At 27.1% G+C, this 13503-nt stretch overlaps 1 protein-coding gene across 19 annotated transcripts in view; it reads right to left on the bottom strand.

Annotated features, from left to right (window-relative positions):
- LOC119606497 (potassium voltage-gated channel protein Shab) overlaps positions 1 to 13503 on the bottom strand; it is a 230448-nt gene that overhangs the window by 64730 nt on the left and 152215 nt on the right. For all 19 annotated transcript variants that reach the window (XM_037961167.1, XM_037965703.1, XM_037967900.1 and 16 more), the window contains one exon: positions 536 to 1385. In XM_037961167.1, coding sequence (XP_037817095.1) covers positions 536 to 1385 — 850 coding nt within the window. The remainder of the gene's footprint in view (positions 1 to 535; positions 1386 to 13503) is intronic.

Below are 13503 nucleotides of genomic sequence, written 5' to 3'. Positions count from 1 at the left end.
GAAAAGTCATGCCTTTTTGCCAAAGGAGAAGAAAATGAAGCTAATATTAAGTAATATAGGAATAAGTCTAAGTCCAATTGAATTTTTTTATATGAAAAAAAGCACAAATCGGTTTGTTTTTTTATTATTTTATGTTGTGGTAGAAGTAGAAATATGTTAAATAAAATTAAAGGCAAAACTTAAAGCGTTAAGTACAGAAATAAACAAAGAAAATATTATAAACTAAGTATTATAATAGGATTAATTATATTAAGTATTTAGTATTTATACGATTAATGTGATATTTTTATGGTACGAGTAATAGTTTTAACTATTTGAATTGATAACGAACCAATTCAAATGTTTGTTAGTAATAAGAGAATTGGATTTACTATCCTTAGTCAACAAAAACAAAAAATACACATTTACTGCATTTCAGTGTGAGATTTTTAGGTTGAAAGTGAAATGTGTACTTTTTATTAGTGTTGTTTACGATATTTATTGTTAAATTGTAAATTTTTAGATGTAAAAGATATTACGATTTAAAGAGACTTACCTGTATCAACAATGACATCGATGAGATCCATGGATTTGGCAAAGGCATCTTTCAGATTGATATGATGGAAAGAAACAATGCTACCCTCACGTTTGGCACGATCGAGCGCCTCACGGCGTTTGAGCGCCTTCTCGCGTCTCATCTGATTCTTATAAAATTCAGCGAAATTGTTAACTATGATGGGAATAGGCAAAGCGATTACCAGAACACCGCATATGCAACACACAGTACCAATAACCTTTCCCAGTGCAGTAGTGGGATAGATGTCCCCGTAGCCAACAGTTGTCATTGTAATACCCGCCCACCAAAATGTTTCCGGTATTGAAACGAATTTTGTATCCTTTTCATCCTTTTCGGCAAAATATGCCAGCGAAGAAAATATGAGAACGCCCATAGCCAGGAACAGCATTAGTAGACCGAGTTCCTTATATGAATTGCGTAGGGTAAAGCCTAACGACTGCAGGCCCGTTGAGTGACGGGCCAGCTTAAGGATTCGCAGGATGCGCATGATGCGAAAAACTTGCACCACCCGGCGCACATCCTGGAACTGGTCCGTAGCATTCTTGTTTGTCTCCAACAAAAACAGGGAAACAAAATAAGGGAGTATTGCCAATAGATCGATTATATTTAAGCCGCCTTTAAAAAACTTCCACTTGTCTGGCGACGCACTAAACCTAAGTATATACTCTAGCGTAAACCACGATATACAAACGGCCTCAACCATAGCCAATTGTGGATTATCTGTTGGTGTACCCGTATCATTATCATAATGTTGTAACTGTGGTAGGGTGTTCAACGTCAGGGCTATGGTAGACAGGACTATAAATAGTATGGATATCACAGCGATAACCTGCACACACACATATTTTGTTACATTAACACACACACATTTTGCGCGCGAGAGACACAGAGAGATAAAAATAGAGAGAGAGAAAGATAGAGAGAGACAAAGTTAAGTTTTTGAAACTTTTTTCAACAATGGTTTTGTTAATTTTATCTTTATTTCTTGTTAATTCTGTTGTTTTTTCAATAGTTTAGTAACAGAGACGAAAGGTGTGTAAATGTTCATATTTATTTATGAAACAAATACAACAATACCTAAATATTAAATATTGTTAATTTAGATCTAAAATAAACTAATTATACGTATGTATCTACGATGTGTTTTTAGCAATAATAAATTAACTCTCAGCTACGCACACACACACACACTTTTTCCTCCTCAAGATCATTATTATCCTTTTCTTCGCTCTTTAAACATTTGGAATTGTGGAGGGATGGGGTTTTGAAATAGTCACAAGGGCCAAGAGAAAATGTCTAACACTTATAATACTTTTGGCGCTGAAGATTGTTGTTGGTTACTTTGTTGCATCACATTTGCATTTTACCTTTTAACAGATTCTAATTAATAAACATCATTTCTGGGAGTAAACAAAAATGGGTTAAGGGTATTGGGGAGTAAGTTTTATATAATTTGTTTTTTTTTTCGTTCTAAAGATTTTGGACCATCATCACTTTTTGGAGATTTTGAGATTTGAATTTAAAGGAAAAAAATATAAGAAAAGTTCTTCAAAAATAGTTGTACGGAAATGTGTTTGATTTCCTATACTGTTTAGGTTTTTGTTTTCTTTTACTGGTTTATGTATGAATATATGTATGTGTTTTTAGATAAAAAGAAAAATGGATGCTCCACTATTGACGAAACAAATGGAAAAACAAAATACTTCATGAGAAATCAATTGATGAAATCTTTCTAATATATGCAGATATTGGTCAAATGTAATAGGTTGATTTATCTAAACTGAAAATAATCCATGCGTAATATATACGAGAATTGTCGTACATTGTACGAAAAGTTTCGTTGTTTCGCACCACCAAATTGTTTCGTAATATGTACAAAATTGTATGAAATATTTTAGTATAATTCGTTTATTTTAAGAAATATTAGTTAAATTACTTTAATTTTAAAATGTAAATTTAGAATAAATGGTGAAATTTACGAAATATTTATTTATACAAAAATTCTTGTTAATTTTAACAACTTATTTCTTAATTTTTCCTAAATTTTATAGAAATATTAATATATTATTATTTTAAGAAAGTAAAGTCGGGGGTGGCCGACCATAGTTAAGTATATTAAATGTGATTTATTTTTCATAATAAAGCATTTATCTTCAATATAATCTATATATGGGGGCTAGGGGCAAATATGGACCGATACCGTGATTAGATTTATATTTATATAATGTATATTTGTGTTGAAATTCATTACGATGTTAGTGTTTATATGTGAATTTTAGATATTCAAGTCATATTCTGATGGGGAATTTGTATGAGAGCTAAGGCCACTAAGACTTGTATAAAACTTATTCGCACCGATTTTTATCGAGATACTGGTTTAAATAACATAATAATTATATGTATGGGGGCTAGGTGAAATAATGGGTTGATTTCAACCATTTTCATGACATTTTCGTAAATATTACGAAAAAAGTAGTAACGATTTTTTTTTTTCGTAAAATTAAGCATGGATTATGCAGTGTATGTAAGTAGATGTATATAAAATGATTCTGAGTAACTTTGTTTATAAGATTCAAATAAGTGTACTATATTGTTCTATACTTATAAGTTTCGATCACTTCAAATTATGCCTTTATAGTCAATTTCGACATATTTATACTGGACATTAGGACCATGTTGGGTGCGTCATTGTACATAAGAAACGAGTAGGGATTTAGAATTACCACTTGATAAATGTTGGGAAAATACAGAATTAATTTAACAAACTTGAACGGATCCTCACGTATACCTAAACCCGAACTAGTGTTCTTTGAGTCGACCATCCAGCCTACTGGAATGAGGAATCTCTCAGAGAGTAAACACTTTGAGTTTTTTAAACTTTAAATCACATTGTTCTGAAACAAGGCAGTTTCAATTAAATTAGCATAACGAATAAGTAGGTATTGGTAAGAATATTACGGAGTAGTCCAGTGAACTGTAAAATATATATTTCTCAAAACTTTATGGAAGTTGTGGTCCATTTAAGGCTGGACGTCTGTAATTTATGTTTTTTTATTTTGTTAAAATGATTTGATACCAAAATTTAAAAGTAAATTATTCTAGTGTTTTTCATAAATGATAGACGTGTCCAGTTATGATCCGATCAATGAGAAACTATGACTTTGATGTGTGTTAATTTTTGATATCGATATCATATATGCAAATTATGCAAATTTAAGGGATTTTCTATTATGGACTTTATAAATTTCATTACTGATTACTTTTCATCTAAATACCTACATATATAATACATAGTTTCATGTGTTTATGTGTATGTTTTAGATGTTTATGAACTCAAATGACCAGTTTAGGTGTTTGGTTCTTTCTATCGGAGATTCGATTAAGTGATCCCAAAATAAGCTGTCTTTTATTAACTCATTAAAGTTCCAAATCAGGCATGGGGGGTAATGATTACACAATGTAATTAATTACAAGGTCAATTACAATTACTTGTAATGTGTAATTGAACAATAACCAAGTACAATTACTTGTAATTGTAATTGAAATTTTTCCAATTACAATTACTTGTAATGTGTAATTGACAAATAACTAATTACAATTATTTGTAATTGTAATTGAAATTTTTGCAATTACAATTACTTGTATTTGTAATTGAAATTTGCAATTACAATTACTTGTAATTGTAATTTAGATATTACTAATTACAAATGACATGTAATTATAAGGAACTAAATTCACAATTACAAGTAATTGTAATTGGAATTTCTTCAATTTCAAGTAATTGTAATTAGCAAAACTTCAATGACAATTACAAGTAATTGTAATTGGCAAAACTTCAATTACAATTACAAATAATTGTAGTTGGCAAAACTTTAATTACAATTACATGTAATTGGTAATGCTTCAATTACAATTACTTCAAATGTAATTGTAATTGAAAATTTAGTCTTACCCCGCAAGCCTGATCCAAATGAGGATATTGTTTGTTAAGAATTAAGCTAACATATATTTTCTGTTTTCTTTCACTTAAGGGGTTAACAATTAACAGCATGAGTTGTACTAATTCTTTTTACTAGTGTTTTTAATTTTATTCCCGCCCAATGTCTCTAAAATTGTCCCCACAATTTTTTTCTTAAAAAAGAAAAACAAATTTTGTTGATAGTTTGTACTGAATTCATTAAAAACAAGAAACGTATTTGTAACAGCTAATTTCTTCTTAGGATTTAATGGGTTAAATTTAAAAATTTTCACAAAAAGTACTAACATTATTTTTAAGATAATGTTGATCGTCACATGTTGACAACTTGTAACTGACAGCTATTACAGGTTAGTTTGTAACGTGTGGTCAAATTGTCAACATATGTCTAACGATAAGTACTTTCGGCTATTATTAGGAAGGACATCAATATTGCTATGGACCAGCATTATTGTAGAGTTATACTTTCAACAATTCAACTATTATGGATTTTGACCAGATCACTGCACTACAATGATTCCCAGATAAAAAATATATCTAATAACACATAAGATTTTGAGTTAAAACTGTGATTCGAAATATAAGTACAGAATTACAAAACTCGCTTTTTAAGACGAAAAGTTTAATGATAAGCTTAATCAGAGCCTTTTGTAAGATTTTTCTTTCTAATAATAACATTGCTTATGTGTAAGCAATTGTCTAAGCATATTATAAATATTTCAATACATTTAAAGAATCAATCAAATTTAATTAACAACGAATAATAGTTTTCTCTATGTAATTTGTTAAATTATTCGATTTCTCATGATATTTTGTTCCGACAAATGAATTTTGAAAAAGATTCTAATTTCATGAAAAGAGGTTTTTGTGATGAATGGAATATTAAAGAAATTTTGTTGTTTTAATAAAATTAACAAATATAATAAATTTAAAGAAAAATAGAAGATAGATTCTATAGATATGGTGTGTAGTTTTATGTGTGTGTAAATTTCACATATAGTTTTTTTCAAGAATTTTTTTTCTTTGAGTGTACTATAGACTAAAAGTGGATTAAGATGGTGGAAAGAGTGTGTATGCTCTTGTTTGGTCATATTCAAAGTTGTTTAAAGACAATTAATAACTAGTGTTTAGATTGATAGTTTTTTTGGTTTTCTTGGCATTTTTTTGGTATTTGGTTGATAACACTAATAAACATAACAGTTACACAATAAATAAATATAAAATGAACTTAAATTATATTATAACTATAATATTTAAATTAAATGTCCATTAGAGAAATAAATGAATAAACGAATACAAAATACTTATAGACAAAATACCAAAGTGTTGAAATTATTATAAAATTTGTAAAGACAATAGTAGAGGAAAAATATAATTTAATAATAGAAATAATGTAAGACAAACATAAAAACTTAAAAACTTTTTAATAATTCAATGATAGTGGACAAACAAAGCAACAATAAAATATAAAATAATCTCGCAGGGAAAACTATGTCTAGTTGTCGGAACCATACTAAGTTAAATTCATCGTTCAAATTACTACCGCAATGATTAAAGCAAACGAGTTTATCATAATAACTATTCGGTTTGGTTATCATAATTTGTAGCTCTCTAATTATGATGTCATATATATTTAGAGAAACTTAGCATGTTGCTGTAGTTACTTTGAATGGATTTTTAAATAACATGGTTGTTACAACAAGAACTACGATTACAACGATAATATTATTGTATTTCTTCCAGCAATATTGTAAGTATTATAGATGTAATCATTTGCTCTGCGTGATTTAATAAAACAAAATAACAAAAACAAAATATTTTAAAATAAATAAAATTTTTAAAGGGGAGTTGTTTCTTGATAATAGAACTAAATCGTTTTAGTTGCTATAAAACTACTTTCAATAAAAAAAATTATTTTTAAAGATGAATTCTTGGTTTTGGTAACGGTTCTATAGTATAGAGTACAGTATATTTTTGGTTTTGTTCACTTCTCAATACACATTAGAAATTATAAAAAAAATTAAAGTATAATTAGATCAATAGAAGAAGAAGGGGGGAAGAGGAAGTATAAGAGTTAGAAGAAGTATAGGATCTTTATCTACAAGTTAAATTCGAGGACAAAATGATGATTAAATTCTACTATTCAACAAAAAATTTTACATTTTTTCTTGTGATTTAAACCATTCGAAACAATTTTCATAATTTTGTTTATTTTTTTCTAAAAATTGTAATCAAAGCTTTTGTTAAAATGTAAGAATTAAAAAAAAATATAAATTTTTTTGTTGCTATTGGTTTTATAATTAAAAAAATGGGAAAAAACTACAACGAGCATCTACAATCCGGGTCTGCAGTCGATTTATTTAATGATTTTTAAAATGATTTTCATTGATTTCATGTCAATTGTTTGCTTTTCTTTTTATTTCAATTTTATATAAATCAATTTTGTTTGGATGTTAATTTTTAAATTAGTTAATTAATTTTGTTTTGATTTTAGAAAAAAACAATAATGTTTTGCTTAATTGGAAAAAAGTGTTTAGGGTTTTGGTGATACTAATGTTCTGTTGTGGTTATATTGTTTTAGTTTTTTATTGTTTTTAAGTAGAAAGAAAGAAATACTTTTTCTCAAAACAAACAATACAAAAACAAAAAAATAGAAAAATAATTTAATAGAATACAAACACAAAGAAATGAAACAGAAACCCAAACATTTACACAGAAGGAGTTTGGAAAAAATATTTAAAACTTTTTCTAACTAAAAAGATTTCAAAATGTCTTTTGGGTGGTTTTAATATTCTTTTGTAACAAAATAAAAAAATAAATAAATTAAGTTTAACACAAAAATAGGAAAAATTTGAAGCCACATTCGATGGTTAGAAACTAAAATACATGTATTAGATAGAAAAAGATAATATAGAAATATACAATATAATATATATAGATAGATAGTTAGTTAGTTAAATAGAATAGATAGACATGATGTTATATTATTTATTATGTAGTATAATTTAAAAATTTAACAAACAGCTCATTTAACAAATTCAATTAAACAACATTGACAAAACTCTTTCAATTTAAATTGTTGTGTTCTTATTTGTTTTTTTTTTTCTTTAAACAAAATAAAATTTAAAATAATAACGGTAAAAGAAAAATAAATATTCTAAATACTACATAACACGGGGAAATGAAGGTAACAAACCAAACTTATACACATTAACAAAATTATAAAAAGTCCTTAGAACAATAAATGTTTAAAGTTTAGTTAACAGCATGGTAAAATAGGTTGTGAGAAAATATTTAGTTTAAATAGTTGTTTTATACATTTAATAAATAGCTCATATACATACATATGTATGTATATGTCGATATAAACTTTTAGGGATGTTTGCTGAATGATTTGTGGCGTATGGTTAATATCACGTATACGCCACCTTACAATAACGATTTTATTTTAAAGATGCTTATATGTATATTCTTCATAGTAGTGTATGTTGACGGACGGATATTACTTAATCGATTTTGCTGTCTATCAGGCATTGGGGGTAATGATTACACAAAGTAATTCATTACATGGTCAATTACAATTACTTGTAATGTGTAATTGAGCAATAACCAATTACAAATACTTGTAATTGAAGTTTTTCCAATTACAATTACTTGTAGTGTGTAATTGACCAATAACCAATTACAATTACTTGGAATTGTAATTGTAATTAAAGTTTTGCCAATTACAATTACTTGTAGTTGTAATTTAAGTTTCCAATTAAAATTACTTGTAATTGTCATTAAGGTATTACTATTTATAAATTACATGTAATTATAAGGTACAAAATTCATAATTACAAGTAATTGTAATAGGAAATTCTTCAATTGCAATTACAAGTAATTGTAATTGGTTATTAGTTATTGGTCAATTACACACTACAAGTAATTGTAATTGGAAAAACTTCAATTACAATTACAAGTAATTGTAATTGGCAAAGCTTCAATTACTTAAACTGTAATTGTAATTGAAAATGTAGTCATTACCCCCCAGTCTTGCTATCAGAAGATACATATATACAATATAGTATAATAGATTGTGGAAATTATAAACGGAATGATAAATTTAATGTATACCCTTCTCACAGACATTTTTGATAGGTCTAGTAGTGCATCAAGACCTATTACAGACCCATAATCACAAGCTCAGCTTAAGTATATGTTCAACTCTAAAAGATTTTCATAAATTATTACTTATTTTAAAATGATAACTTCTTAAAAATATATGATTTTAAACTATACACGAATATATACAATGTTCTGTATTAACTAGTTGTTAGTCTAATATCTGAGCTGTTATCCAGGCAGAAACTTACGCCATCAAATGGAAATTAAATTGCGATCAAATGCAACATTAACCAAAGTTAAAAACAAGTTATTCACAACCTTAATCATGCTGTTTAATCCTTATTATTTTGAACATAATCTTTACTAATCTATTATTGTTGTAGGGACTATAAATTATAAAATTTTAAAAAAAAATATTAATATTATAGAAGAGAAGTTAACAAAACATTATTGACTTTTTTTCTAACTAATTACAGTTGAATAAAAGAATACATTTAGATATATATGTATATAAATTCGTATCGTATGTAATCAAATCGAGGGTAAATGAATTTGAACACAATACATAGATTGTATACAAATAAATGGCGCGAAATGAGTGTAATAAAATTCATAGAATTTTTAAAATGATTCATTATTCCTTACATTTCCATATGAATGATTAGAGGGCTTTTTTTCAAAAGGGGGACATCCCTAAAACAAGGAAATCTGTTTGGTTGGTTTCTGTATATCTTTTCGTTTTTCTTCAACTTATAATTTATTTTGTTCATTATAATGTTTTTCATATTTGTGTCCGCATCTACCATGGAGACCACTGTACGTAACCACGCAGTTTGTTTGAGGGTAAAATTGTTTTTGTTTTTTCAACTAGTTTTGTTAATTTTTGTAAATTTTTTGATTTGTTGGTTTTTAGCTTTCAAAGTAAGTATTTAAATTGTTAAGTGATTTTTAAGAAATTTCATATGTTTTATAACGGGAAAGTTTGGATTAGTTTAGTTTTTTTTTGAAGGGAATGTATGGAATTTGCATACAATATTATATCAAAGTAAAGATTAAAAGGATTAAACATGCTGACTTGACATATTACATAATTTTGTTTAATTATTATTTATTTGGAAATGTTAAAGGAATTAAAAGACAAAATTAGGAAACGGTGTTATACAAGTTCGTTTTATAAGTATTTTAAATATTATTGGTTTATATACTTAATTTATTCTCATATTTTTTGTTGCTATAATAGTTCTTAATAAATCTTAAAAAAAATAAAATACAAATTCTGATAAATTACTTAAAAAAAAAAAGAACTAAAATAATAAACATAATTCTGGTGCATTATCTAGATAAAAGAGGAAGCTTACAAGCTCTAAATTATAAGCTTTTTTTAAAATAAACTAAAAATCTAGTTAAATAACAAAAAATACTCAATTAACTTATAAAATAAATACTAAAGTATCAATAACTAATTAAAAATAAATTTTGCAATTAATCTTTGATTATTGAATCAATAAGTAAATTTTGTTTATAAATAACAAATTAAAAACAAAAGTTAACTTAAAACATATTTCAAATTACATAAAACTTAATCAAATAATTACAATTTAAACTTTATGTAACAAAATCATAATTGGATAATAAAATTAATAAAAAAACATACACACATAGAGGTAAATAGTGATAAAGAGAGAGAGAGAGAGGGAGTGATAGAGAGATGGTAATAGTGATAGTGATGTCATGCCAATATATCACATGCTTTATTTAAATATCACACGAACATCACACAAACTTTTCTACACATACATCTACGTCCTTTTAATATATTTTGCATGTTGTTGCAAGGATTTAATTATGTAATTATTTGTATTTAACGTGCAAATTCATCTACTAATTAACATTTAATCATCATTATCATACACATACACATAAACACAACAAACGTATAATAATAAAAAGTAAATTTACAAAGAAATAATGAAATTATTTAAATAAATAAATTAATTATAAATAAACGACATTCAAAACAATTTGTTGTTGTGGTGTTTGTTTACATACATACACATACATACAAACGTATTGGTGTATGTAAGTGATTGAGTGAGTGTGTGTGTGTTTATATGTGTGCAGTTTCTTTTTGTGATCGTATTTGTGTATGTATGTGTTTTGTGATTTACATGTATTTGAATGAAAACTAAAATAGTTTAGAAATAAATTAGAAGGATTTATTTTTTTAGCTACAGTGAGAGAAATTTACGCAGTTCATACGTAGTAATAAATTTTATTTTTTAATTAAGTTTAGTTTCAACTTATCCTGTCTTTGGAATTCAAACGAAAAGTTCATATTACTTTTTTATATTTATTTATTTTAAAAGCCTTCACCTACAATTTTTTAGAAGATTTATAAAAAACTTCTTTATACGAGAGGTGTTACAATTCAACGTACAACAGTTCGTCGAAATTTTAACAGTTGTGTGGGAACTATGTTAAGTAATAGACCGTTTCAATCATTTTCAATAAGAAAAAACCAGTCATACGTGTCAAATTTAAGAATATTATCTTGAAATTGCGAACTATACCATGCAAACAAGGTTTAGGCTGCCGGATGTACATGGTATAATCAACTGGTTCGATTGGTATACTTTAAGGTCAGTAGAAACCTCCCCTCCCAACTATAGTAATGTAGTGTATAAAGAGACTGCTAAGCGGATTTACATTAAAATCTGAAGTAGTCACTGACATTTTCTTTGACTTGTCAAAATGTTTTCTTAATTGTATTGATTTTCTGCCCCAGTTTTACTTGTGTAGAAGAGCTGAAGAGGCTCTGAATGCAGCCTTGAGCTGGGCTAAACCGAGAGGCCTCAATATTAACCCGGCGAAGACGGAAATCTGTATTTTCACAAGAAAGACAAAAATTTCAACGTATACTGAACCTTGCTTCCTGGTCAAGAAGATACCAGTGACAAAGTTAAGTACTTAGGTGTAATCCTTGACTGTAAATTAAAATGGAGACACCACATAGAGGATAAGATCAACAAGGCACATCGGTGCTGGGCGATATAGAGGAGAATTATAGGAATGAAATGGGGTCTTAGTCCTACTATGACAAATTGGCTTTATAAAAGTGTAATTAGACCAATTCTTGCATATGCTTCAATAATCTGGTGGGCTTCTTTGGACAAAAAGTGTAATATCAAACTACTACAGGGAGTTCAACGTACATGCTGCTTGGGTATAAGTGGTTCTGGAAACGTTGTAAGATAGCTTTAACTAAATACTCTCCCAGAGGTAAGGTTTACATAATTGTAATAGACGTTTATGACACAATTTCAAATATTAACTTTTCCGCCAAAGTTACAGTCAAATACAAAACATTTTCCAAGCATAGATTTCGATGGTTATTAAAATTTAAAAAATACAAATTTTTTTGCCCATAAAATATTTATAAATTGCATACATATTAATATATATGTGTATATATATCTTATTGGTTTATGTTCTTTTATTATTTTATTAAAATATTGTTGGTCTGAGAAATATTTTATGAATATTATAAAAAAACCTTATTATTATTATAACCAGTGTACTTTGTTTTGTTTTCCTTCTTCTTTATTCATATAGATGTACATATGTTTATAAACATTTGTATAGTAATATCTCAGAGGAAACATATTAAATGTGTATAAACATTAGTATATAAACTTATCTCTTACAACATTTCAACAGTTAATTATATACATTTCAGTAAGATCTCGTAAGTTATTGATAAAGTAAAATAAGTAGGAAATATATATATAATTCTTATTTTCCTTTATGAATGAAATTTATATTATTTATGAAAGGAAATTATCTTGAATATTTAATAAAAATATAATTTGTGAATGATTTTATGTGATTAATTTATAACCAGTGTTGGTAAGCAATTAAAAGTAGCTGTGTTTAGCGTTTTTATAATACGAAAGAATGATTAAAATAATCATTCATGATAATCGGTATTATTTTGTGCGGGAAAAGTTTGATAGCACTAATCAGAAAAGATCTTTCGTCTTTACAAAAACTGCATGTGGTCGTTCTTTTCTTTTTGGATTCTGGAACAATTAAGTCATAATTTGAATTAAGAAAAAATCAATAAAGTAAGAAAAAGTATTACAGTGCACTCCAATAAATATCACCAAGTCTTAACAATATATCCTATGGGGTTAACCCGGAACACCAAATTACACGATTGACTAAAAATCGAGGAAAAATCTAACCTCAATTTAATTTGGCCCCTTAAGACACTATAATTTGCCTCGTTTTCAAACCACACTTCGCCATTTTGAAGGAAATTCTGGAATTTTTTCTTATTATATAAACATCAAACATATAAATGCAGAATTGGCTGGTAAGCAAGTGAAATTAGAAATGTAGGATCCTCAACTAAAATCGAAATTTATTTATCAGGTTAATCATCGTCTATTATATGACTAAATGATAGCCAGCCATTAAGTAATTCTTGCATATATTGTTAAAAATTTCACCAGTTTTATATTTTTGCTACAAACTTATTATACTACATTCCATCCATGTTTAAAAAGTTTCTAAAAGAAAAGATCACAACCATCACAGATCAATCACTTATGTACTAAACGAGATCATATTGTTTCGAGCATTAAAATTCAAGAAACTCGATTATATAATATCTATACTTTTGCTAGCACGATATCTATCCTATAAATTTGCCTATTTTGTTTCACCTCGAATCATATTTGTTAGAAATTTAAAACCCAAATTTGTTAATATTTAAAATTCTGAAACAAATTTATACTATAACCTAATCCAAACTATTTGTTGTTGCAAATTTCCAAAGCTTAAGATTATAAATATACTATTC

This window comes from Lucilia sericata, unplaced genomic scaffold, assembly GCF_015586225.1.
Source record: "Lucilia sericata isolate MDLA Ls3-8-SP2 unplaced genomic scaffold, ASM1558622v1 Contig000000F_arrow, whole genome shotgun sequence".
Lineage (NCBI taxonomy): Eukaryota > Metazoa > Arthropoda > Insecta > Diptera > Calliphoridae > Lucilia > Lucilia sericata.
This window is presented reverse-complemented; position numbering and strand designations above follow the sequence as displayed.